The following is a 27,363-nucleotide window of genomic DNA, read 5'->3' as shown; positions in this document are numbered from 1 at the left end:
TCTTATTAAATAAGTTTTATATGATTTAATCAAGGGTGAAGTGCAAAAAACACCCCTAAAATATGTTTAAAATGCATATTACACACCCCTAAAGTTTTAATTTGGTGCAAATATGTCCATCTAACAAATTTAAATCCTAAGTTGAATCACCCTTACTGAACCATTTTATAAAATATATGAAAATAAATAATTTTGTACAATGGTTGAAAATGACATTATTGGAGGATGCCTCTCAGTGTAAAAAAACACTCATAAAGCTTCAAATTGGTGCAAATAGGTCCCTCTGACAAATTTAAACTCTAAGTTGACTAAATTACCCTTACTGAACAATTTTATAAAATATATAATTTTGTAAAATGACTAAAAAATACACTATTGGAGAACGCCGTTAATGGACAAGTAAAGATAAAAATAGAAAAAATAAATAAAAATAAAAGTATAAAAGAAAAGTATAGATAAAAATAGAAAATAAAGTGCAAAGTAAAGAAAACAAATCTTTCCAAACTCCGAAAATTAGTGCACACTAATATTGAGATTTTTTTTTTTAACACTGTTGGTACGAAAAATAAATAAATAAAGAGAAAAAAAAAAATGGTAGAAAATAGTAAATTGAAATTTCAAAAAATTCAAATTCGTGTTCTACAAATTCTCAAAGTTTCTTTTTTATAAAATAAGTTTAGAGAAAAAAGTTTGAAAAAAAAAAAAAACATAAGGTAATGTGCACATAATACCCCTATACTATGAGATTAGTAGCATATATACCCCTTTGAGTATTTTCAGAAGAGTAAAAGGGCAAAACAGGTATTACAACACTAATTTTTGTCAAAGGGGTATTTTTGCATAATGTGTAGAGATCATGATTATTTTTTGCACACTTTTTCAAATAAGGATAAAAGTACTACGCGAAGTATATTTTAAGATTGTTTTATGCACTTGTCCTTTAATCAAATGCAAGCCCTTTTATTTTGGCTTAAAAGTGTCGGATGTTCTTGAGAAGACTTACTATTTATCTTTCCAAAGAGGAAGTACCATTAAATTCATACAATAGCAACAATTTTTGCAAGTAGTGAAAACTAACCCATAACATAATAGATTAAATACATTAAAACTCTCTAAAGGCCTAGTCTGGTTAGAAAGAAATGATGAAAGGAAAAGAAAATAAAATAAATAGAGGTATATGATTTTTTTATGTTTGGTATAAAATTTTGGAAGAGAAAGAAAGGAAATGGAAGGGCAACGAAATAAGTTTGATGAGTTAGCTTTGTTATCCTCCAGAAAATGGGAAATATTAACATTTTTAATAAAACTTTTTAAAAACAGAAAAAGAGTAGATTTCGCAATCATAGTCTCTTTTAATGAGTAAATTGTGCAGGAACTTGCAAGCAAGACTATGTTTTGGTTTGGTGTATAAATCAAACTCTCATCTACTGACAAGAAAAGGGACATATCAGTCGATAGATGTGACAAATAAATTCAATATAGGGGAAACAAATTTCAAAAAACTATTTATAATTGACATTTTGTAATCACATAAACACACGGGTTGGTGTTCATTTCTCTTCAGCACTATAAATGTGCTAGAAATATTTGATTCCATGTATCAGGAACTCCAGGCAAGCACCAATGGATGCAATCTGCATAATGTAGCGGATCAGCTTTCTGCTCATCAGTCAGCAGATCACCTCCCATTTCAGTGTAAATCGACGAGTGAGCGTCAATTCGGTATTCTGATAACTGTGTTATGTTTATGAAAGTCACAGGGATTTTCATTTTGTCCACTACATCTGCCACCACATTCATAATCCTTTTATCAGAACCAGTTCCCCAGTGACCCTTTTTCTTGACTGGTTTTGTTTCGTTGTAACATTTAATCCCATCCTTATTGTTCCAGTCTGCACTTCTGAAAGAGTAAGACTTTGTGATTGTTAATAATGCCAATATAGTTCAAACCAAGGAAAATCAAATATTAAAAAGGGCAAACCTAGTGCATGAGAATCGCACCATTGCATCTGTGACCTTTAGGTCACAATGGAGCAAGTTAGGTCATAATAGAGCAACATTACCGTTGCACTAAGGCTTGCCCCCAGGAAGATCAAATATATATGTATATTACATATATAGAGAGAGAGGGGACCTCTGATGTGTTGGAGATATTGTGGTGAAGAAAACACGGGTTTGATTCGGTTCAATGGTTGAGTCAATCCAGTTTGCCCATGTCTTCAATCCTATTCGGTAGGCAACAGGGGCATCCAACTCTTCATATCCTTCTTCCCCATTTGCAAATGAACCCCATCTGTGCTCAATCAGATTTTTTTTTTTATTAATATAGCATCACAGCTACTAAATAGTTTAGTCTAATTTATTATATAAATACATTGGTTGATAGAGAAACTACTAACAGTGACTTGATCTTGAGGCCACTCATCCACCAAACATAGGTGTTGAAGACAAGGATATCCACTCCCATCCAGTGTTTGGCATGCTTGGAAACTGAATCCACTCTTAGTATTCTATCCCTTGGATCTGGTAGTACATGGATATCAGTGTTGGACTCAACCAGAAATGGTGCCCAGTAGAACTCAATTGTTGCATTGTATTCCTAAAGGATTGGATAGGAGAAATTAGCTGGAAAAATATAAATAAATTGTTCTTTTAAGCTAGCACATCTTCTTCACAAAAAATTTGGAAAAGTCTGATATGTAATTGTATGAATACAACTTTGTCTAATGTTGTTTTTTGTGCGGCACAGGGGGTGGGAGTATACTAGTATAGTACATATGCTTATTGAACTTCATATATGACCCTTAAAAAGACAGTGAATGTTAGGAAAGCTATTGTAATCATATTTTTTTTTTTTGGGTAAGGTATTGTAATCATATTTGCAAAAACTTAGAAAAAGATTAAGATGTAATGATATAAAAACAAACTTCGTCAAATGATGTCTCTTTTGTGACACAATTACAATGGTAGGTATGAGCATAGTCAGTATCATAACTATTTTGAAAATTTAAAACTGCAAAAGGTCACATTCGGCCTTGTTGGTCCAACCTGTGCAGTTGTTGGAATGGTGGCTTGGAGAAAAACACACACCTAACTGTTGATATTGGAGTATTAATTTAGTAACTTTATGCAGATTTCTCTTTTCTATGTGTATGAATCAGAACATTTGACATTACTGACTCATATACCAGTAATGATGGTACATGAAGTTGCTAGGGGTCACTTAAATTCTGAAATTTCTCACTAGGACCATGCATGAAACTTTCTTATCAGAATTCTGTACAAATTAGAAGCCAAATTTCCCTAATGGTGCTTTTCCTAACATTATAGATAGGTAAATACCTTGGCTGTGAAGACTGAATGAACCTTGCCCCGTCGCATGGACTTCTGGTTCTTAGGTATAATGAATTCGACGAGACAAACAAAAGATTGCCACTGACCTCTTTGTAGTGAATCCCCAACAAACATTAGCCTCTTTCCTCTAAGTTTATGAAGGGCAAGTTTAGGATTGAACCTGAAAACCAAATCACAACATGCATATAAATATTCATCATAGGCAGTATGATGCATATAGCATTTGTGGTTAAAGTGAAACATATATATGTGTGTGTGTGTGTGTTCATTTGCATATGCTGAACAAGTTCAGTTGTCAACCTAGGCAACATACACTCCTCTGGCTGCCATTCCCAGTAGCGGTAGTCAGAATCTGGTCGACCATTCTTGACACAAGAAACTTGCCTATCAAGATATGGACATGTCCTGTCCGAGTACAGAGGCTTGATTGAAGCGTTAAACACCCACTTGCCTTGAGTACCAACACTACCACACTCACTTGGATCGAACTCAAATCTGTCATCCACTTCGTACTTAATTTGATTCTCCCCTGTATACATGTACAAATTATAGTATGCTATCAGAACCAAAATACTAGAGTCTGAATTTGAAGTAAAAAAAAAGGGAACATGGAGATAAAGAACTAGCAAACCTGTTTTAGACTTGGTAGTCTTGGCAATGTGTCGTTTAGGACAGGGTTTAAGCTTGAAAGTAGTGTTGGAAGAGAGAAAACTAATTCTTTCTGTGGATAGGAGAAGGATGAAAGTGAAGGCGCAGATGACAACAGCAATTACCGGGAGAGGAAGCTTCCCTCGAGGGGGTTTCACCGTGCCCGCCATTGTGAAGGATGCAGAGAAGCTCAATGGTGGATGAAGAATAAGGGTAGGAGTTTTGGGGAGAAACAGAATGATGAGGACTTTGAGAGGGGATTTGTGGTGTGTTTTATTGTTTTTTTGAGTAGGAGTGAAGCTAAAGTCAAGTGTGGTTGAGTTATTAACTAAATTAATGGTCCATAGTGTAGGTTATGGGTAAGTTGGAAAGCTAACATCTTTGGCTCATCATGTCTTATATACAATGTGCAAGCTACATGATTGTCCAACCACTGTGTTATTTCTTTCATATAGAATCCTTAGGGTGTTCATTAGGTGGGACACTTTAAATGTACAAAAATGGAATTCTCTCTCCCACCCCCTCTCTCTCTCTCTCTCATAGTCATGACTTGCACTTACAGTCACCTTAGTAGAATTAATTTGCCATAGCAGGTTGAACTCATCGATCATATGGTTCACATGATAGATAGTAGACATAGGGTAATCATTGGAGAAATCATGGCACTCAAAAATAGGCTTCTATTTATTTATTTGTTTTTTTCCTAAACAAGAAATTCACACATCGACTTGTCCCATTTGGGAGCTCGAACCCTCAACCTCTACTACGGAAGGCAATAAAGTATCACTATACTAATCCTCGACCTTCTACTTTGGAAGGAAAGAAAATTTCACTAGGCTACAACCCTCGGTAACGAGAACAGAGATTGTTAAAAACCCAACATAGGATTTGTTTTCTGCTATTTCAGATCACCTTGCCCTCATAATGACCATGACCGTTTGATCCTTGTCTTCAGAATGATCAAACCTGGCTTCACTGTAATAAATAAGCAAGACTAACCCTTGGCTGTTAATTTATAAATTCTAACATAGCTTGAATTATTATTCTTAGAAGTACCCCACTAATTATGACCACAGGTCCAGTGTGGTCCTCTGATGATTCTACTTGATTAAATCCACCATCTTCTATTGAAATTATAGCGGCTCTTTTAGTAAACTGTTATGATTTAGCAGTAAATAGGGGAAATGATGGCACTGTTTTAATTACTAATACAGCATGCTGGGTTATGTACATTGTTAAATCATCATTGCTTAGCATTTTTCTATTTCAATCCTTGGTCCCCCTCCTTCAAGATTGATGTTTTATAAGTTCGATACGGACATCATAACCTACTGCACGTATATGATGCTACAGCCTGTGGATCGAATAATTTCAAGCAATACAACTGATAATAGGGAAGATGAACGAGCCAGTGGCCTAGCGGTATCAACCTCTTAGCTCCCAAAGGGAGGTCAGAGGTTCAAGTCTCAAAAGAAACAAGTGTGTGCGAGTACCAACTAGGAAAAAAAAAAATATCAATCCTTAATCATCGAGACGAACTTGATTTTTGAAGTTCCAATCCACCTAATGAATGCAATTTGTTGGGAAGAACGGAGAGTCTTTGATATATCAATTCATGTTTTAGTGAAGAATCCGGATCTTCTATGGCGATCCTGTGTATTGAAACGGTGTTGTTTTACACAATCCTTCCGCACAGGAGGAGATACTGATTTGAGAGGCGATCCTGATTTGAGAACCCAGTTAGTAAGGGTATCACAACAATTTGGGAAGGTATTTTGGTGAAAATTAGATTTGCCTTAGCTTTAAGTACAATATATATCACATCAATTTGGAAGGTGTTTTGGTTCAGGAGTATCAAATCCTCCGATGGCAATTGTTTTTGACACCTGATTAGAACTCTTCTACTGACTAAAAGCAGAGATTAGCTTTCAGTCTAAGCTAAACCTTCCGTATAAATCATTGTTCAATTTAACTGCTTTTTCCAGTGTTATATCACTTCGACTTTAGCATTGTCTATGCCATGCGAAATTTTTGACTTTATCAAGTTGACTTTTAAGTTGGCATTTTAAAAAAAAATCATAATAATTCTACTAATAATAATCTTGATGGAAATTAGCTTATGAGTTCCGCCAAAGAGCCTGTAGCCTGTAGAGGATACTAGGGATGTTCGTAGAGACCGGTCTTTGTTTTGATTTTTATAATTTTTTTTTCTTTTAATTTTATTACATTGGGATACGGAATTCCCATAATTCTTTTTAGCCTTTTTTTCGAGTTCTGGACTCTTGGAAATGGATTTCAGACCATTTATTTTATTTTTGAATTTTTGACCCGGTTACCATGTGGATCCGGAACGGATTTTGCAGTTCGAAATTATTTTTCGACACTATTAATTTTGTTATTCATTATTTTTCGATACAGTATTTTTACTTTAACGAGTTTTGTTCATTTGAGAGCAGTTCGACGACTTTAACTTTTTGGAATGGCGTGGGGTTCATTTGTTAACTTTTTGACTTTTCTTGACCTAGTATAAAAGTGAGGGATGAGAAAAAGAAATCAGCCATTTCTTATCTTTCTTCTTCCTCCTTTTTCTTTTTCTAGATCTGGTTTTCTCTCCTCCATATGAGAGCCTTCTAGGTCTAGTTCTTCTCTCCTCCATATAAGAACCTTGACATATGATCGGTTTTGGAATACAAAAGTATCTTTTTTAGAGTGAGAATGTACATATATATTAGAGTTTAATCACTGAACAGCGATTATTTGATAATAGAAAGAAAATAATTTATGAATTATTTATGAAAAATAATAAATGTCTTCATTCCTTTGCATTTGTAACACATCCAATATTATATAAAAACACCAGTCGAATATGACCACCGATATTTCCACTGTGTGAGTGATGCGAAACAGACGGCCCTATGAATACATACAACATGGTTCCATATATTTTAAAGGTCTGTATTCAGATCATGTATTTTAATGGACTCAGCTCATAACACCACTACTACCTGTGAACTCGCAAATATATGTATCCACTACGAGTGACAAACAAACAATATGACTCAGTATTTTATACCCAAGGCTGCAATTACTCAGAAAAGAAAAAGGAAAATCTGAAGTGGGTCATCATCAATAAGCTGTTCCAACTTCCAAGCAGTGTCGAACGTTTAAAACTAATGCTTGCTCTGCTTCAGGCAAGTGCTAGCTTCAACTGCTGATTTTCTGAGACACTTGTAGATGCAAAATTAAAATTCATGCAGTTATTTTGAAGTTCATCTCAATAACTTTAAAACTAAAATGATGTTGGGTCAAATCGACAGTTTAAAATTAAAATTGAAAAAAATTTAGTTCAATTCTGTTGCGTTTAGAAGCACCGAATTGGCACCTTAAATTTTGAATTAGAAGAAAATCCAAGGCTGGTACCAATTCAGTGCTCCAAAACGCAACATAAATTTAGTAAGAAGATTGCAAATTGGTTCTTCATTTATTGCAACTTCTGCCTGCTGTCTAAACAACAAGATTAATAGAGCCACAACTGAATGCTCATGATATTTAGTAAATAAAACCTGAAAGGTCCAAAGCTCACGCAAAGTAATGCTTCCATGAGAGTAGAGATCAAGGTAGATGAAGCAAGACAACATCTGCTAAAGAGGAACTCCAATATGTCATCTTTCTTTATTTCATTTTCCGTTGTAACCTATAAAACATTTATAATTTAGTCTATCCTTCACTCCAGTGTGATGAATTTTAGGGTGATTTCATCACAGTTATTCCTCATCATCTCATATCGGATAACCATACATTGGCCATAATGCAACAACCAAGTTCCCAGGCAGAGCTAGGAAGGAAGAGATTTTTACTCTATTACAGACGGCTCTGCTGCCTCAGTGCAGCTGGCTTGAAACTGGCAATACCAGTGATCTCCCTTCCCGTGACCAAGCTGTTTATGTCATAAGTTCCTTCATAAGTGAAGATGGGCTCCAAATCACAGAATGCCTGAAAAATGAGAAAGGGACCGTTTATGTTATGAATGAGTGTTAAAAAAGGTAACCCATTGATTGAAAGCCACAGCGACTTTTATGTATGAAAGACAAAAGTAGTCCTTCATTATGTTAGTTTAAAGATCTAGAATAAGATCACTTAGAAATTCTCTATTAATCTCAAGCTATCAAAATTAAAAGCAAAGAAACGGTATAACAAAACATAGCATGCAAGATGTGAAGCATGATTAGTACATGAATTAGTGCAAATGTAGTTTACTAACTAACTAATATGACACAGTTTGACAATAATGGAGCTTTATATTCCAATCATTGAGAAACAGGAAGCATATGAAAGGTATGCTTGAAGTTATCAACCACTCCAGCTCCCACCCAATGATGCAGCACAACGTAGTGGGGCTCAAGTGGATCAAGATATGCTTGAATACCTTTGCAACTAGAAAGTCAGCCAAGATTCCGTTGCCTCCAAGTAACTCCCGTCCAAGAGAAGCAGTCTCCCTTGCTTTTAAGGTAATCCATGACTGAACGACAAAGAAATTTATCAATACAAAAGAACCACAAAATGTACTAATCTTACAATTAGAAACTAAAAGTATCTCACGGTTCTCACCTTCGCCAAGCTAGCGTGACCCGGAGTCATTTTACTATTCTCATACAACTTGCAAAGGCGCCAGCCAATAAGAATCATCGCTTGAATATTACCCAACATGTGAACTAGTTTCTGTTGGTTGATTTGGAAAGCAGCCAATGGTGCTCCAAACTGTTTCCTTTCTTTCAAGTACCTTTACATAAAAATCAGAACAGGTCAAACTGAAGGCTGAAAATAAGTTAAAAACATAATGACAATCAGAATGGTTGATGTCTTGAGTACTATGTCGAAGGTCCATGTTTCCACTGATATCAAGTAAAAAGACTAATGAATTCTCACTTCTAACATAAAGTTGACTTCAAAAAGCTTACTTAAAGTGGATATTCTTGTTTATTGTAAGTTATGATTATTACTATTATTTTATGATTATTACTATTATTTTTAATTGAATATTGTGTCATTGTCATGGTTGGAATCACACACAAAAAAGTAGTTCAAAAAATAAAACCTAAAGAAATAAAATGGCAAGGAAATTCTCATTTGACATAGCCTTATTTGAAAACTAAAAAGTTCTTGAAACCAGCCCATATTGAGGAGCTAAAATAAATCTTCTCTATTTTTGAGAATTAGAATTCTTTAGAAAATGTAACTACCCAGGAACTGGAATATGATGGAATGAGCTACTGGTAATGAAAATGAAATTCTGGAGTGAAGTCAATAGGATAAATTATCCCCAAAATCACGGAAATGATTTAAGTTTGGAGAGGGAACAAAGGAAGTGATCAACCAATTTTTCTCAGGTAGTATCAAGCAAAAGTATAACATATTTGTAAATTCCCATATTATAATACCTGTGACACATATCATAGACACCCATTGAAATGCCAATAGGTTGCCAGGCAACCATAACACGTGAAACAGCAAGTACCTGTTTCCAAAGAGCTAGTTAAATTATTAAAAACCATGAATAAGTACAACACAATGACACCAGATTAACAGGAGAGATGAGAGGCAAAAACCAGCATAATAAAGTGAGCAGATTCCCTGAGCTAGTTAAATATTAAAAACCATATTTTTTTTTTTTATAAGTATTTTTATGCCAATTGCCGACACACTGTAAAGTGCAACTGTAAAAACACTATTAAACTGACTAGTTAAATATTAAAAACCATGCATGAATTCGAACATGATGACACCAGATTAACAGGAGAGATAAGAGAAAAAAAAACCAGCATAATAAAGTAAGCAGATTCTTGGCAGGATAAGTAAGATTACAATGATACATTCATACTTGGAGTATATGTAGCAAGGAAAATAAACAATAAAATCTCAACCATAGCATGAAGTGTGGAGACAACGATTAACCCAAAATTATAGCATTCAGATCAAATTACAATGTGCAAGCAATATAAATAAGAAACACTGTATGATAGAACCAATGTACTACAATACCTTGTTTGTATCCTGAAAAGAATTGACACCAGGTAATCTGTCCTCGTCAGCGACAAAAACTTTCTTTAAGAGGATATCTCCATTTTGAACAATACGCAGGCCAATTTTATTTTCTATCTTAGTAGCTTGTAATCCAGGGGCATCCTTCTTTACTATAAATCTGAAACGGAAAGCAGCGGTCTTTTGAAAGAAGCCATATGCAGAATTGCACATACAGAAAAGTACAATATCATTTAGCCACAAACCAAAGTCAAGTACTGAAAAACATAAAGGGTTGGAATCCAGCGCCATTTGACTGATTCCCATATAAACTGTCCTATGCCAGACATTGATGTAACTGATGACCTCATCACTTAATTCACAGGCTTCTCAAATGTTTAGCATATTACTTTCCACGACCAAAAGATTTTAATATTCATGTGGCTACAACAACCAAATAACTGATTATCTATTGTATACAAACAAGGCAGGATCAACTGAGTATTGTTTGCAGCTCCTTATGAGTGTACAGTTCTACAACTTATGACATTCTGTCATGTGTAAATATACGGCTCACTTATCAGAGGGCTCCATTTTCAAAATCAGATCTCTTTTTTCTTTTGTTGGGAAGGATTTTAGATGCGAGACTGAACACTGATCACTTAGATCAATGGATTGAGTCATTTCTACCAAAGGTGTGCAATGGAAAAACCAGCTTGAATCTGTAGTCACCTATTAGGCTATTAACTCACTTTTACAATGCGTCTTTTCTTTGCTCCAATTTTCTACTTTGATTTAAGATACAACAGACAAAGCCCATAGAGGCCTCTTATGCTGTGGAGATTACTATCTATTCTGTGTGATATCTATGTAGTGTTCTGTGTCTCTGATCTTTTTGTTTTCCTGTGGTGGTTAGGATCTGATCTTCCAAGAATGTGTGTCTATCCTGAGCTCAAGTCAATTAGTTTGGGGCTCCATAGCTGCATTTCATGTGTAATATATTTGTTTTAGCATATATATAATAGTACTCTTAGAAACAAAAATATTACATATTTCACTTACCCATTTATCTGTTTTGTTGTGGTGTTCCTAGCAAATATTACCAGCAAATCTGCAAAAGTGCTATTTCCAATCCACCGCTTTTGGCCTTCCAGGATCCATCCTCCTGCAACCTGATTTTGTCCAAAGTCACATCAAGAACATAAAATTCCATGAAATTGATGTTGAATACTCGATAGAATTAACTCAAAAAAAGGAACCAATAATGAGTGGTACAAATTAGTACATAACAAGATATAAAAGAATACAAAAGTCTAGACCTTTGTTGCTGTTGTTTGTAAAGCACTTGCATCACTTCCATTGTCAGGCTCAGTCAAAGCCTAAGGTTTACAAAAAACATTTGATTACTTGAACATAGTAGACAGAGATACCAACAAGTTTTAGAGAATTTAGATAATGCCAAAAAGCTTATTCTTACCCAACAAGCTACAGTGTTTAACTGCGCCAAAGAGGGTAAATATTTCTGTTTTTGTGCTTCCGACCCACACAATGCTACTCTTGACAGACCAACAGATTACACAAATTAATCGTTCATCAACGAACACTGTATGTTACAACCAAATTCCCAGCAATTATATCGTCAAATGAAAAAGTAACAAGCATTTAAAGACCTTACCAATAGTAAGCATTCCCAAAGAAGAATGAACTAGAATGAAAGTAGAGCAGCTTGCATCAACTCTTGCAACTTCTGCTGTAGCAATTGCACTTGCAGTAAGGGAGAGACCTGGACACCCATAGCCCTGCAATCCAGAATAGTAGAATATTCAGCTAACTATAATTACAGTGCTAGAAATTTTTTTTTTTTTTTTTAAAGTTGTCAAAAGCCCCTGGATGGTTAAAAAGAATGGGAAAAAAGAAAAAGTACCTGGATGGTGCCACCAGAAATATGCAAGGCAGCAAGCTTCGGAACAACTTCAAATGGAAATTGTGCCTTCTCCCAGTACTGAAGTGGAAAAATCAATATATGTACTACTTTTAGGTGATCAAACATGTGACTACAAAATGTTAGTAATTGATATTTTTGAAGGGTACTTAGAATTTTATAAATGTTAAGTGATTTCTTATGTGTACAACTTAAGTATCATATGCATGAAAAAAAAGCCCTTGAATTGCTGCATCATTTATCTCTTTTGCACTATTTATCAAATACAATAACAAGTGACCATTGCACTTTGAGAAAATTGACTGTACAATGTGCAAAAATACCTGTGTCATCACTGGAGCTATTTCTTTTTCCATACACTCTCTGACTTTCATCCTGATCGCCTGCTCCTCAGAAGTCAATAGATCATGAAACTGGTAGTAGTCCGAAGCTGTAATTTAAAAGTTTCAAATGTGAAGATAAGGAATAATTCACTGCAATATGGCATCTGAAAACATTTGTGTTATCTGATGGTAAGTGGACGATTTTTCCATGTTCTGATCTCAAAAGCTAAAAGTATTGACTGTTCATTCTTAGGAACAAAGGCATAACTCTTAATTAATTTGAATAGGTTCCAAAGCCAGAGATAGTTTGTAGTAATTTTAAACTCTCAGCAGTACACAATCTACAAAAATATACAAGCATGCATATTTAATGTAACAGAAAATTTTGTTGCACCTCCAGTCCTCCAATTAAACAACATATGAAGCAAATAAGGAAATCGATCTTACTGCAAGGAGGAAATATGGATGCCGGAGTTGCTTGGGGGAATGCAACGGAAACATCCAATGCTGGCAAATGAAAATATGAGGGCTTTGCATCCTTGGGCAGAATATCTGTATGGCATTCAGAGGAAATTCTTCAAAAAAATGAGTAGCGAAAATAAACCTTACCTGTTACCTATGTGAAGGACACAATGTTAAAGCAGTTAACCACTTCCCTAACTTAGTTTATCCAATCCCAAAAGCAAAGGAATTAAATTTGTTCAAAAGATGCAACATTTGTACTGAATGCTGAAAATGATGATGATGTAAAATTTGTACTGAATTTGACCAAATCTTAACAGTGTTCAACTGGTTTAATGTAAGTCTACAACATAATTAGGCTGCATAATCCCTGAATTTCCCAAAACACAAACTTCTAATTAACTTATTTAACCTTCTTAAATCACCAAGTCATGTTAGGTACTAAAGTTGGGACTTTGGGTTCCACAGAATCTGAAATCAACTCAACAAAGTTATGTATTTGAGGTCCTGCTCCATTTAAGGCGATAACATCAACTAAAACAAACATGAACTATCTTTCTTTAATATCTCAACAGTCAACGTGGTTTAATTCAGGTCTTCCCTTTCTTCTAGCATCACTCTTAATGCGGGCCTCGCCAAATTTCCTTACTGATGCAGTTTATGGTCTTTATTACACAATAAAAATGTCCAAACCATCTTAATCAATTTCTCTCATTTTGCATCCAATGGGTACCACTTCCACCATCTCATGAATGTATCATTAATAATTTCCACACTTTCCACCATAATCACACGCCTCTTCCCCCCATTTTCAGAAGCACCCGAAAGCACTAAATTACTTAATGGAAAGCTCTATAATTTATACGCATATGAATTAGACAAAGGCTTTATACTGCAGTTAGCTACCTAACACAATGGAATTGGCAAATTAAGGAAAACGGAGGCCTGAGTTGTTCTACAGATTCCAAGCTGATAAGAAATTCAATTTCCTATAACTCGCAGAACATTAAGTAATCAAACAAATCTTCCGACATAAATTTATAAGTGAATCAGACAGTAAACAAATTAATTAGAAGCTGAAAACGCTATAAACATATCTTCATATGAATTATATCAGCTAAAGAAACGTATACAAATTGCACAAACATATGAACATAAATAGACATATAGAGAGAGACCTTGAGTTTTGGATGACTGATTTGTCATGGCGCGATTGAGGACAGACGATGAAGAACGATCTGTGATGAGGTTAGGGTTTAGGAATTGACAAGGCAGAAATGAGCTGAGAGAAGAGAGACGAAGGACGTAAGAGAACGTGATGATCTTGAATTGAATTGGCAAAATAGGGGCACGCAAATTTAGGCCGTTTTCTAAAATTGGAAACGTGTGATAGTGTCAGTCAGACAACCTATTGGCGTAGTGTATTGGCCCACTTACTAGGATAAGGAGTAAGGTAGGAAAGCGAGATTACAAATTATTCATTTTCCGAATTTCTGCTACCGTAACTATGTCCCTGAGACCAACTTATTGGCATAGTTTACTTTTATCTTTATCCAAGTTTGTTCATAGTCGTACCCATAAGTTGCCCAAAATAAAATACTCCTACCCGTATAAATCATACAACCATACCCATAATATTATAATCGCCACTCTGTGGACCCCGCACATCGCCATTTTTTTCTTTTTTTCTTTTCTCTTTTTTTTTTCCCTAAACATAACACCCCCACAAATAACATACACTAAACAAGACTACAATTTAACCTGCATAAGTACTCTCATGAAAATTGTTTACTTAAAATATTTTAACATGTTGTTTAATGAGACACCAATACCCAAATTCTCACCCAGGCCAATACCAATACCTAATAATTTTTAAGAGAAGTGGATTGATGAATTTTGTTGGTTAGTAGTTCACTTGAAAAGAGGTAGGTGATATTTGTTTGGAATGAATTTTTATTTTTGTAATTTTAAAAAGTTAATATCATATTTAATTTTAAAACATTTATTTATGGATAACTGGAAAAAGTGTTTGAACAAAGATTATTTGCTAAAAATTAATTAATTCATGAAAATTATAAATATACCCTTTCCTTTGCATGTACATGCACAAAAAAAAAATTTTAAACATTAAATACAGAAGAAGACATCTAATAGAAAAGAAACCAACAGAAAAAAGCAAAACGCCGTATGGATGGACATGCGGGGTATCGATCCCCGTACCTCTCGCATGCTAAGCGAGCGCTCTACCATCTGAGCTACATCCCCTTTTTGCATTTTTGATGGTGATAAGTAATTATATCTTTAATGTAGGACAACAATCATTCACCAACAATCGCTATAATTTGATTTTGTTAAAGAACAGTGCTATGATTTTTTGAATTATTTACCCATAGGCCATATCCATCAAGTTGATATTAAATGACATGAGGACAAGCACAACAAAGCAATTAATTTAACTGGATTTGAAAGAATATAACTTTTAGTAAAATTATTGAAAGATGTAAAACTAGTCATTATTACACACTCTGTAATTTCATCTGGACTTCTAAGAGCATCCTTTTGTTAGATGTTCATTTCTTTTTCCTTTCTTAATAATTCAGCTTCAACTTCTTCTTCTTTTAATTTGGTATTAAAAATATTATTGAATGATATGCAAGAAAACACAAAATAGTAGGAAGGAGACTTTTTTTTAAGTTAATGTTTATAGTCCTTTGAGTTACTACGTATTCAATAAACTGACAGATGGACACACTAGCCCAACTGGTATAAGTTGGGTCTCGTGGACACATAATGTGCGTGTATTTGCTACAATCTAAGAGCAGAAGAGACAGGATAGCAAATGCATCATGTGACTGTGTCACTAGATTGACAAATTTACCGAGACTGACCCAATCATAAAACCATATATATATATATATATTTTCCTAAATAAAACCATATTCAACCATCTAAATCTCAATTCTGCAATTCCTGGTCAGTTTTGATTTGAGTGATAATGTTGCTCATCCATGGACCATGAAAAGTATTTATGAGTGAAAAACGAAGCCATGATTGAGATTATGCCAGTCAATGAAGCACTCTAACCACATATTCATCTACCAGGAAGAAGTAAAGTAACAAACATACAAGAAATTGTAAAAACATATGTTGGATAGGTTTAAAAACCATATTTCCCAAAGTTAATTGCCTCGCCTTTCCTTGCCGATGAAGGGAAATAGAGTTCACAAGCATAAAGAGAGTAGCACCCCACTCTTTTCATTTGGTATACCTACTCACTGCTTTATCGTAAAACAGGCATTCCTTCTAAAACTTCTTGATGTGGTATCGGCGAGTTTTTCGCTACTTTTAACTATGAGAACCAGTTATATAACTTAGAAGTCCCATCTTCTCCTCCTTTATCAGGCAGCACTAGGTCCAGAGAGCTCCTCCTCCAACACCATTTACAATTCTTGAGCCAACAATCTTACTACCAACAAGTTCCTTCAACTCGATTTCACCTGGGAACCTATGCTCCTTCAGCTTAGAGAAAACCTATGTTGTACACATAAAACCAGATGGTGGCACGTTAGGAAGATAAAAATATGCAGAATAAATTCCAACAGAACCACTTGTACTTATTGCTGCTTAAGAAGGAAAGGTAAAAATGTCATCAAATTTTTAATTTTATATAAATTTGAAAAACTGTATAAAGAATACATCATCTGACATCTTAAGGAAGTAAAGAAAAATATCAACATATGTTTCAACTTAAAGCCACCAGTGCGGTTAAATAAAATATCACCAGTATTTTGTCTTTCAGCAAGCCAATAAACATGATTTTTCAAAAGAAGCTTAGAGGATATACCTGTAGATGGTAAAACATGACAAGAAAAAGAAACCACGAGGACAAGTTGCATGAGGTGCAATAACAATTATCATTAGACTTGGGGAGGAGGACATAGGACCCAATTCATCGAGAAATCATACAGAATTCACAATAGCACAAAAATGAAGAATTAATAGGAAACGTGTGTGTAATTTGGCAAACCTAGTTGGATTGAGTAACGGTTGTATGTTTAGTATTTGTACATTTTCACTCTTAAAGAATGCTATTAAGATGTGACAGATTAAATTTTTTCGGGAAAAAAAAGTGACAGATTGCAATCGCTTGGAAGAATCTAATCCAGGCTAAAGCAAAGCCACTCCGATAAAATAAATTATCCAGACTTATGAGTTATGACTTATTGGGGAGTGCAGAATCCCGAGATGTGGATACTACTTATCACCATTTGATGTTCCGGAATCTGGATGATTATTTCTCTGTTTCTGGGCTGTTTCATTAGGAGTCATCTGCAAAACATCCTGTTGCTCTGGTCTCATATTGAATGTTGTTTCACGTTCTGCTGCCATATTCTGGCTTGTTTGCTACTGCTCTTCAGCTATGTTTATGGCTCTTTCTGTGTGCTGATTGTATCTGGGGCTGCATCTTTCCTGTCATTTTCGGTTTCAGGTTGTTTTGGGCTTGAGTTGAGCTACGCCTCATTGTTACGTTCTTGTTCCTTCGCGCTGTCATGTTTTTGAGTTGGTGCAGAGCAATTCTAGGGCTTTGTGTTGCCCTTTTAGGTGCTTGTTAGCAGGGCCTTTATCTTCGTTTTGTATGTGTTTCCTTTTCCAAGGTCGTTTTATCAATAAAATTTTGACTTTTCAAAAAAATTATAATTAATAAGAAAGAAGAAAACAACAACAGTAGCACCAAAGGGTTTCTAGACCAATGGTATAACCTATCTCCCCCAACTGGGAGTTTGAGGGATCAAGTACCACTAGGGACATGCGGATAATGGGTGTGAGTGTTTGTGTGTGTTTGCTTTAACTTCCAAAAAAAAAAAAAAAAACAGCAGCAGCAGCCGGTATACACTTTTTTTTTTTTTTTTTTCTTTTTCGATAGGAAAGTATATGAACACTTGCTCAATGGTTGAGTCTCAAAAATAAAAATAAATAAATAAGATTGGTCCTGATCAAGAAATTTAGATGTCCAAGCCACTAAATTAACATGTGACATGTATTGAGCTTACCAATAATATTTTAAGGATTTCCACAAACAAACCCAAAAACTACATTTTAGACTGCATTAACAAAGAACATTTAATTAACTAAACACAAGCAGTCTAGCACCACCTATTTAATGCAATAGAAGGAGACATACCAATTCACCATTGCAGTAGACTTCAAAAGCTCCAGAGCTTTGCAGGAAGGATTGAAGGAAATTTCCAAGAAGCCATGTGCTTGAAATGGTTCCAAATCTATTCGCACGCAAGGAGTAGTACCAAGGAGGTGGTGCCATATATCCCAACCTTGGAAAAATTTGTTCACCGGCCATTACAATACCAATAACTCCAAATTGCACAACAGGCACTACTTTGCTCAACAAGCGTTTTGGAAGTGGAGGAGGATAATTTGCAAGAATAACATCAACATCAGGAAATGATGTTTCCAGCATATTTTTCATTGTTGCTGCATTTCCTCTGTCCACAGAACCAAACATGTTATTATCTATAAAGAAGAAATTATCGAAGTACATTATACTATACCATAATCTTCCATTAGTAGAAATAAATAACAGTAGAAAAGCTAAAAATAAATCAATGCTACCATAAACCACAAAATTCTGACTTTATATCTTCTCATAGACAACCCATGTCATTTTAGGCCATAAGTCAAAATTCTAAGACACTATAAAAAGCTCAATTGATGGCAAAATCAATAATTTGCTCAGTGATGTTCCTACATCTATAAATGAAAATCCAATTTGCATAAACAATTGATGTAGGACAGTTTTATCATACTTAGTAATTTTTATTATTTAGATTTCTTAATTATTTTATATTTATAATTTTTTTATAGGAAGTGTAATTTTATTTAATTTCTTTGAGGAATTGTTTTCCTTTTGCTATTAGGTTTCTTTATGTTTTAGTTTTCTTCTAGAGTTAAGTTTTCTTTTATTATAAATATGTGTACTGCCAAGTGCAGAATTAAACTTTTATTCATTCAATTATCAAATAATATATCAGATTTCTCTGAATTCTCTTTCTGTTTTGTGGATTCAAAACACCCACCTTCTGGATTCAAGGTAACCTGTTCTTCGTGAACAAATTTATCACTTCCGCTTACGTCAGTTGGTATCAAAACCTTATCTTTTCCTGGTCTAATGGTAGGTGATCGTTTTCGTGGCAACCTCGCTGGCGACGAAGATCGACAGAGAGTGGCTCCTTTTAGAGCCGAATTTCAAGACTATCAACGTGAAACCCAACAAACGTTGCAAGATATTCAAGCAAAAATTGTTAAGCTTAAGTTGGGTCTAGGTCAGAACCGCGATAACAATAGGTTGCGCAACGACATAGATCGTGTTCATCCTGTTCGTAATCGCAACCCCTTCCCTCCGCATAGTCAGTCAGACTATGAGGAAAAGGTGTTTGGGGATCATAGAGAACGAAGATATCATGATTATGAGGATTATGATTCTAGGAATTTTCCTCCTAGAAGTTTTGATGGTCTCTTTCATATTGAAGATTTTCTAGATTGGTTAGAAGATTTTGAGAGGTTCTTTGATTGCATGGGGATTCCAGAGGATAAGAAGGTGGCACTCGTCGCATACAAATTGAAGGGATGAGCTTCTAATTGGTGGGAACAGTTACGGATTACTCGTGCATGACAAAGAAAAACACCGATACGATCTTGGTTTAAGATGAAACGTCTTTTGAAAGCCAAGTTTCTTCCACTAAATTAACAAGAAAAAAGAAATAGATAACAAGAAGGAAGATCGAAGTAATTTTGTTCAAGTAACAAGTGATGTTATAGAGATCGAGCAAAAGAAAAATTGTGTTGCCCCACTTCTTATTGTTACAGATTATGCAATTAATGCTCAACTAGTAAATCAAAAGTGTTTGATTAATACAACAGTAAATAACTCTAACATACGCAATAGCGTGAATTCAGTAGATCAATATAAAAATTATATATATATATATATATATATATATATATAAGATTGTAAATGGCGTTATTCATATACGTACTAAGTTGATAGTATGATATTATTTAATCCAACTGATTTATATTTGGTGACTATCAAAATATATGTATTGATGTAAATAAATAAATAAATTTGGGTAACCTGTAAGAACAAGAAGAGCAGTAGTTGATATTGACGGTGTTGCGGACTCCAATTCCTCCGATTGGATTTGATTTCTGCAATCAAAGAAAAAAATTGAAGATTCGGTATTAAATTAGGATATTGAATTGATCGAATTAAAGGATTTTTTTTAAAGAGGTGGTAAAGTTTCAGACCGACCTGAGTAGGGAAATCTAGGGTTTGTTGAATAACTGGTTGGGGTCGTGTTTGGTGGTGTTCGTGGTGGTGGTGGGCGGGTTTGGGAGGCGGTGGTGCGAAGAGGTTAATGACGTCAGAGCAGAAGAGGAAAAGAGGTAAACCTACAAGAAGCAGCTGAACTCGATCCATGAGGAAAGAGAGAGAGATAGGAGAGAGAGAGACAGTACCGTACCTGTAGGGGTTAAATACTCTAATGCGAGTTTGAGGATTTTAGGTTAACAAGGGTGAAAACGTCTTCTCGCCCCCACTGGCATACGACTTTGAGTATTGATTCCCTGCTGGCGGGTTCATAATTAGAGGTTTTTATGCATTTAAGATTTATTGGATTTTAGGTTCTGTTTGGGAAGTATTCCCGAGTGTTGTGTAATGCTCCCACGCCGCTACAGTAACTCATTTTGAGTCCACAACATGTTTGACCTGCCTTATTTTGTCCCAACAGTAGCAAAACAACCCAAAATTTCGGGCCCAACGTTGAAATAACATTTTTATGTTCCAGTTTATTCCAACCATAGTTAGGCTAGAAATTCACTGTAGCGGCGAGAACAATGGCATTGTAGCGGAGAAAACATTGGCCCAAACGTAGCACATGTTTATATATGACTTGCAACACTTTTCTAGGGTTTGTTCTGCGATCTCCTCAGGCGATTTTGAGGCGAATCCACTGTTCTTGCGTTCTTGCTGAAAATGACTACAAATTTATTGATTTTTTCTTCAAATCGCCCAACAAAGTTTGCTATTTCACTACTTGCAACACTTTTCTAGGGTTTGTTCCGTGATCTCTTCAGCCGATTCCGAAGGCGAATCTACTGTTCTTGCGTTCTTGCTGAAAACGACTACAAATTTGTTGATTTTTTCTTCAAATCGCCCAACAAAGTTTGCTATTTCAGTGTTTTCGTCGCAAAACAACGTAAGTTTGAACCATTTTCGCTTCTTTTGTTCAATTTAGTTGGAGTTCGCATTTCGTGTTCAAATTTTTTTGACTTTTCTGCTTAGAAATCCACAGATGGGGTGTAAAATGGATTTTTGTACTTAAAACCCTAGTTTAAAACTTTAATTTTTCAATTTTTGGTTCCAATTCCATGGATGGTCTGTAATTTGGATATACACGTGGCAAACATGTAAATCAGTAAATGATCAAACCTTGATTGATAAACACCCATGGAATCTCTTAGGCTAAAAGTAGTAATGATCATAAGGAGCATTACAATCATCTGGCAAATGTAATTTCAACGCATGTGTATGGAACCATGGCGTCTCTTGGCAAACTTCTTTTTGCTCATGTTTTACTCTGTTTTCAGACCAATAAATGTCCCATGTAGATGGAATTTGTTAACAATGATGCCCAAGGAAAGCCCCAAGGCAACAGAAGATGGTAGTTTTTTCATGCAACAGTCCTTCAAATACCGAAAACTGATTTGTCAAAAATGAATACAAAGAGAATTTCTGAAGCTCCCATTTTGGATTCTCGTGACGAGTTTCCTCCCCAGAGACCATTACAATTGAACCTGATTCATATAGAAGTGTCAAGGTATCCAAAGCTAGTTAAGTTCAAGAAAGAGTGTTGCAAGAACAAGAAATAGAACAAGAAGAGGATGAAGTGATGAGTCTTATGTCATTGAGATTAATCCTGACATTGGGGAAAAGACAAGCGAAGAGCTTGGCGTTGATGAAGCAATCGTATGGGCCAAAGAGAAATTTCAAACACAGTTCTTCCGAGTCATTATTTGTGTTATTATTTATAATCTCTACTGTTACATGTCTGCCAAGAGAATTTATGTAAAGATTGCATATCACCAAAGCATTTTCTCAACAGTTTGAGGAGTTTGCCTTCACAATTCACTAGCGTAGATTGAAGTTGAAAATCTGATTTATTTACATTTTCAGATCCTGTAATACAACTTTGAAAGTCGAAAATCATAGGATTGGTCCCCTCTATTGCAATATAATTTACTATAAATTATAATGGAGTGCAAGTTAATTTATGTTCCAAAAATTTTCATGTTTTTGTTTTACTAATTTTGGTTACACTATCACTCTGTCAAACATGTTTTGTTCTCATATTTTTTGAAACAAAATACCTTGCCAAACATGTTTTACCATGTTTCTGTTCCAAAATTCTCACCTCTAATTTTCGTCGCCAAACATGTTTTGTTCCCATTTCAGAATACCACATAACAAAACACTTGTTCTGTTCTAGGCTAGAGCATTACACTACAAAACACAACACTTTCCAAACGGGCCGAACAGACGTTTGTTTCTTTGATGAGTTTGGTGTGCAGACCCATTTCAACCATATCTTTGTTTGGTATGCAATTTTAACTGTGAATGGTCATTCTATTAGAATGAAAATCTATTCCACAACTAAACATATGGAATAACCATTCCATTCCCAAGTATTATTTTTTTAAAAAATTCAATTTCCCAAAAAATCCTCATGTTCTAAGTCCAAAATTCACCATTTCCTTCCACCACAATCACCTCTGCCTTCCACCACCGCCACCAATGTAACAACCAGAGACTTCCTAAAGGGTCACTAAAACGCGTTGTGTTATAGAAAAGTGTTAAATCTACACATAACACTTGTTTTTTCCATACTCAAACAATATGGGATTGAGCACTTGTAGCTCGCCCAGTTACCTTTATTGGCTTCCACCGCTGTCACCTATACCACTACCACTACTGTCAATATGCATTTGTAGCTCGCCCAGTTACCTTTATTGGCTTCCACCACCGTCACCTATACCATTATCTCCTTCCACCATCACCAATGTCAATATTGTCCGCTTTTGGCTCCCCGTACTAGAGGCTTCCCAGAGGATCACCCATCCTGGTCCTACGTCAGGTTAAGCACGCTTAACTCCGGAATTTTGGTGGGTTCATGGCCATCACGACTTAAAAATGCGTTGTGTTATAAAAGTGTATTGAATTTACATATAACACTTGCCTTTTCCACACCCAGGTGATGTGGGATTATGCAACTGTAGCTCACCCAGTTTGGTAGCCTGCCAGTGTCTCACACCCGCCCACGACACCCGCACACATAGGTTGCCACAATCACCCCCCTTTGGGGCCCAACGTCCCCGTTAGCCACCCCCCTCCGGCTAAGTCAGGCTCTGATACCATTTGTAACAAACCTTACCCTAGCCAGACACAATATTGTCTGTTTTTGGCTCCTTCAGACCAGAGACTTACCAGGGGGTCACCCATCCTGGTACTACTCCATGTTAAGCACGCTTAACTCCGGAGTTCTAGTGGGTTCACGACTATCACAGTTTTAAAACGCATGTGTTATAGAAGGATGTTGAATCTACATATTAGCACTTACTTTTTTCACACCTAGGCGATGTAGGATTATGCACCTATAGCTCGCTGTGATACCCCTCGGATCCGAGACACGGGTTGATCAGGCCCAGGCCCAAACCCGAGGGAATATCAAACAATTAATATTTTATAATGAACACGGAATACAAAATAAATTAAGAAATGAAATTAAAGCTGGAAGGAACTAAAAATAGAATCCGCAAAATATTATAATTATTAAAATCCATCAAACCCAAACTCCAAAACTCCATCAGTTTACAACTTGGGAATCCATCTCTAGTGGACCCCTATTAAACATCCAAACGGAAGATAGAACAACTGTAATAAACGTCCAGAAATAAAACTATAGAGAGAGCCCTACATCGTCGGAAGAGTGAATAGAGACCTCTGCTCAGCACGAACACGTCTAAGCATGGAACTGTCGTGTACCTGAAAAATAGAAGTGGGTCAGGCCCACGCGCAAGTTCTATACTACTACAATCCAAACAGAGGCCCGATACGCATGTACATCCTAAACAATTCAACAATAGCTAATAGTCCGTAAATATATATATAGTCACACTAAAGGACTCTCACTGTACTATAGGCCGGTCTCAACCTGAATAGAGGTAACATGCTAAAACGCACACGAAGTGGGCATATGTACCTATACTTAAACAGGGTACACCTCCAACTATCGTAGCCAGCTACACATCCTGATGCATATACGCTCCCTAACCATCGGTCCTGAGGCTCAAGCTCATACCGAGGCACCATAATAGTACATATATAAAATCCATCCAAAATCCCTGGTATTGCCGCTCAACAAGTAGTTGCCATGACAATACAAATCCACGGGACTTAACTTTTAGTTAATCCCATCCTTATTCCAAGTAGGTGGGTAATGGTATTGCTTTAAAAACCAAACCCATCCTTAGTATGCCACCGTCCCATACCGGTGCCTACTTTCCAATCCTCCAGTAGTCAATAATACCAATAAATCAACTATATATCAACTAAATTCCAACATCCAACATTCAATGTTAGCAGTGATAAAATAAGCATTGATAAACAGGGTCACAACAACAACATATACATGCCCAATTTAAGTTGTTCCCTTTAGTTTGATATAAAGACAGAATTAATTAAAACTTCCATTTAACACCTTACAAATGACATACAGATATGTAGGGTATGTATCACAAAATCCTAACCTCCACAATTGATACTAACTGTGATAATGTAAGCATCAAAACAATATTCACAGTATGTATGTAGACATGCTCAAATTATAGTGTTCCACAAAACCGATCTAGTGTTAAACTCAAATCCTCCTAGTATTTAAGTTCCAACAGTTGCTATTACAGAAGTTAAGATAGCTATCATCTAGGCCCATCCTTCCAATAATTTATACTAGCAGTGGTAAGGAAAAACGTGAACCACAGAACCACAATGCATCCACAAACATGCTTAGTCTAGGTTGAACAAGCATACAACACTACTGTAACTACCAGTTTCATAGCAAAACAGATATCATTTTAGTTTGGTTTAATCTTCATTAATCCTGGAATCATTTAAGAGTGCAAAGAGTATGAAGCCTAAGGGAAAGAGTAAGGATAGAATCTTGCCTCAGAAACTTTTGTTCAAAGTTTCAACGTCGTCTTCTTAAAAAAAATCCCGGCGAGTTCCAAAACCCGGTTACTGTTCACGGGTACGAAATACTATTCCCGAACTCAAAATCTGATCTCCACCGTTCAGATTATGCGACACTGAGTCATGAACCTATCCTCCAAATTTCAGCTCGATCGGACCACGGACGAAGAGGAATCGGATGTTTGATGAAATCTGGGCAGAATAGAAAAAAAACCTGTGCGACCCAGTTACTGTTCAAGAGTACGAATCACTGTTCCTGAGGTCAAACTCTGATCTTCACCATTCAGATTGTGCGCCACTGAGTCATGAACCTCTCCTCCAAAATTTAGCTCGATCGGACCACGGACGAAGCGGGATCGGATGTTTAATGAAATCTGGGCAGAATAGAAAAAACCTGTGCGACCCAGTTACTGTTCACGAGTACGAATTATTGTTCCCGAGGTCAAACTCTGATCTCCACCGTTCAGATTGTGCGTCACTGAGTCATGAACCTCTCCTCCAAAATTTAGCTCCATCGGACCACGGACGAAGCGGGATCGAAGCTTTGATCAAACCTTGGCAGAATATGAAAAACTGCGTTTTTCCTTCTCCACTTCCACAAAACGTGTGCTTTGTTTAAAAAAACCCTACACAGACGTCTACCTTATACTTATAGAGTTTTCCTAAACCCTAGGTTCATTTAAGTCCAACTCACAATCCTAACCGGCCCATCCAATTAACGTAGAAACCTACGACGGTTATAATATAAAACCCTAATTTATACTGTAATTAAAACCCTAGTTAGATGTATTTACCTAATTACCCTATTCACCATTAAATACTTAACAAATAATCTAATTGAACAAAATAATAATTAGTAAACCCAATTAAACCAAATAAGACACACATAAAATAAGACACACATAGAATAATTAAACCAATTACACTTAAACCATTAATGCCAATTAAATAATTAAAATACTAACAAGTAATTCCAATCAAATAACTAAACCAATTACACTTAAACCATTAATGCCAATTAAATAATTAAAACACTAACAAGTAATTTCAATCAAATAACTAAACCAATTACACTTAAACCATTAATGCCAATTAAATAATTAAAACACTAACAAGTAATTCCAATCAAATAACTAAAAATAAAGATCATTTAAATAAATTAAATCACCACAAAAGAAAACAATTAAGCACCTAATAAAAAAAAAATAATGACACATAATCAAATAAAATGCACTTAAATAATAAATTAAATACCATTAAATATCAGGAATATCCTTTTTAAAATTAGGGGTATTACATTCTTCCCCCCTAACAAAAGGAATTCCGTCCTCGGAATTCACTCTTACCTTCTTCCAATATTTCAGGAAATCGTGAGCGAATGACATCCTCTCGTTCCCAAGTGGACTCAGACTCATTGTGATGACTCCACTGAACACGAACCAAAGGAATAACCTTATTACGAAGAATCTGATCTCGTTGGTCGACAATACGACACGGTGGCTCTAAATAAGTTGCATCCGGCTGCAACGTAATCTCCCCAACATCGATATGCTGATACCGATCCTCATCTCGAAGAAATTTCCGCAACATGGAAACATGAAACACGTTGTGGACGCGATCCAAAGTATCCGGAAGTGCCAACCGATAAGCAACAGCTCCAATGCGATCCGTAATCATAAATGGACTAACAAATCGCGGTGACAACTTCCCTTTCTTCCCAAAGCGCATAACACCCTTCATAGGAGACACTTTGAGTAGAACCTGATCCCCAACCTGAAACTCCAAAGCCCGAATACGACGATCAGCATAGTTCTTCTGCCTACTTTGGGCAGTACACATGCGATCTCGAATAAGAACAATCTTTTCAGAGGTATCCTTGATGAACTCAGGACCTAAGAATCGATTCTCTCCAACCTCCATCCAACAAACAGGTGACCGACACGGTCGACCGTACAATGCCTCAAATGGTGCCATACCAATAGTCTTCTAGAAACTATTGTTATAAGCAAACTCCACAAGTGGCAAATATTCCTCCCAGTGGCCCTTGAAATCCAGAACACACGACCGAAGCATATCTTCCATAATCTGATTCACCTTCTCAGTCTGTCCGTCAGTCTGAGGATGATAAGCAGTACTAATGTGTAACTCCGTACCTAAAGCCTGCTGAAAACTCTTCCAAAATCCAGATACAAAGCTCGAATCCCTATCCGATATAATAGACAATGGAATGCCATGTAGCTTCACAATCTCTAAAATGTAAAGCCTCGCCAACTGCTCCGAAGTGTAGTCAGTTCAAA

The 27,363-nt window shown here is 35.9% G+C and overlaps 3 protein-coding genes and 1 non-coding gene across 4 annotated transcripts; all 4 read right to left on the bottom strand.

Moving 5' to 3' along the window:
• Positions 1 to 1,279: 1,279 nt before the first annotated feature.
• Positions 1,280 to 4,355, bottom strand: LOC132313313 (protein trichome birefringence-like 3; the record flags this gene model as incomplete). Its single annotated transcript, XM_059812025.1, has 6 exons — positions 1,280 to 1,900; positions 2,135 to 2,293; positions 2,400 to 2,599; positions 3,343 to 3,514; positions 3,655 to 3,883; positions 3,986 to 4,355. Coding segments are annotated over 6 exons (1,464 nt in total), but the record flags the coding sequence as incomplete, so codon positions are not given.
• A 3,168-nt stretch (positions 4,356 to 7,523) lies between these two features.
• On the bottom strand, positions 7,524 to 14,118 carry LOC132313312 (acyl-coenzyme A oxidase 4, peroxisomal). Its single transcript, XM_059812024.1, has 13 exons — positions 13,926 to 14,118; positions 12,733 to 12,837; positions 12,286 to 12,392; positions 11,945 to 12,022; positions 11,696 to 11,819; positions 11,498 to 11,571; positions 11,340 to 11,399; positions 11,083 to 11,192; positions 10,042 to 10,201; positions 9,441 to 9,517; positions 8,611 to 8,782; positions 8,429 to 8,521; positions 7,524 to 7,995 (listed from the first exon to the last, which is right to left on the bottom strand). The coding sequence occupies exons 1-13, from the start codon at positions 13,951 to 13,953 to the stop codon at positions 7,864 to 7,866; spliced, it is 1,320 nt and encodes a 439-aa protein (XP_059668007.1). The 5' UTR covers positions 13,954 to 14,118; the 3' UTR covers positions 7,524 to 7,863.
• An 821-nt stretch (positions 14,119 to 14,939) lies between these two features.
• Positions 14,940 to 15,012, bottom strand: TRNAA-AGC (transfer RNA alanine (anticodon AGC)). The gene has a single exon. It is a non-coding gene; the product is annotated as a tRNA-Ala (tRNA).
• Positions 15,013 to 15,772: 760 nt separating this feature from the next.
• On the bottom strand, positions 15,773 to 20,284 carry LOC132313311 (selT-like protein). Its single transcript, XM_059812023.1, has 4 exons — positions 20,075 to 20,284; positions 19,898 to 19,971; positions 17,930 to 18,248; positions 15,773 to 16,278 (listed from the first exon to the last, which is right to left on the bottom strand). The coding sequence occupies exons 1-4, from the start codon at positions 20,240 to 20,242 to the stop codon at positions 16,156 to 16,158; spliced, it is 684 nt and encodes a 227-aa protein (XP_059668006.1). The 5' UTR covers positions 20,243 to 20,284; the 3' UTR covers positions 15,773 to 16,155.
• Positions 20,285 to 27,363: the final 7,079 nt, after the last annotated feature.

This window comes from Cornus florida, unplaced genomic scaffold (assembly GCF_030987335.1).
Source record: "Cornus florida cultivar Cherokee Brave unplaced genomic scaffold, ASM3098733v1 CherokeeBrave_3.0.0_Hap2_Chr06, whole genome shotgun sequence".
NCBI classification, from domain to species: Eukaryota; Viridiplantae; Streptophyta; class Magnoliopsida; order Cornales; family Cornaceae; genus Cornus; species Cornus florida.
This window is presented reverse-complemented; position numbering and strand designations above follow the sequence as displayed.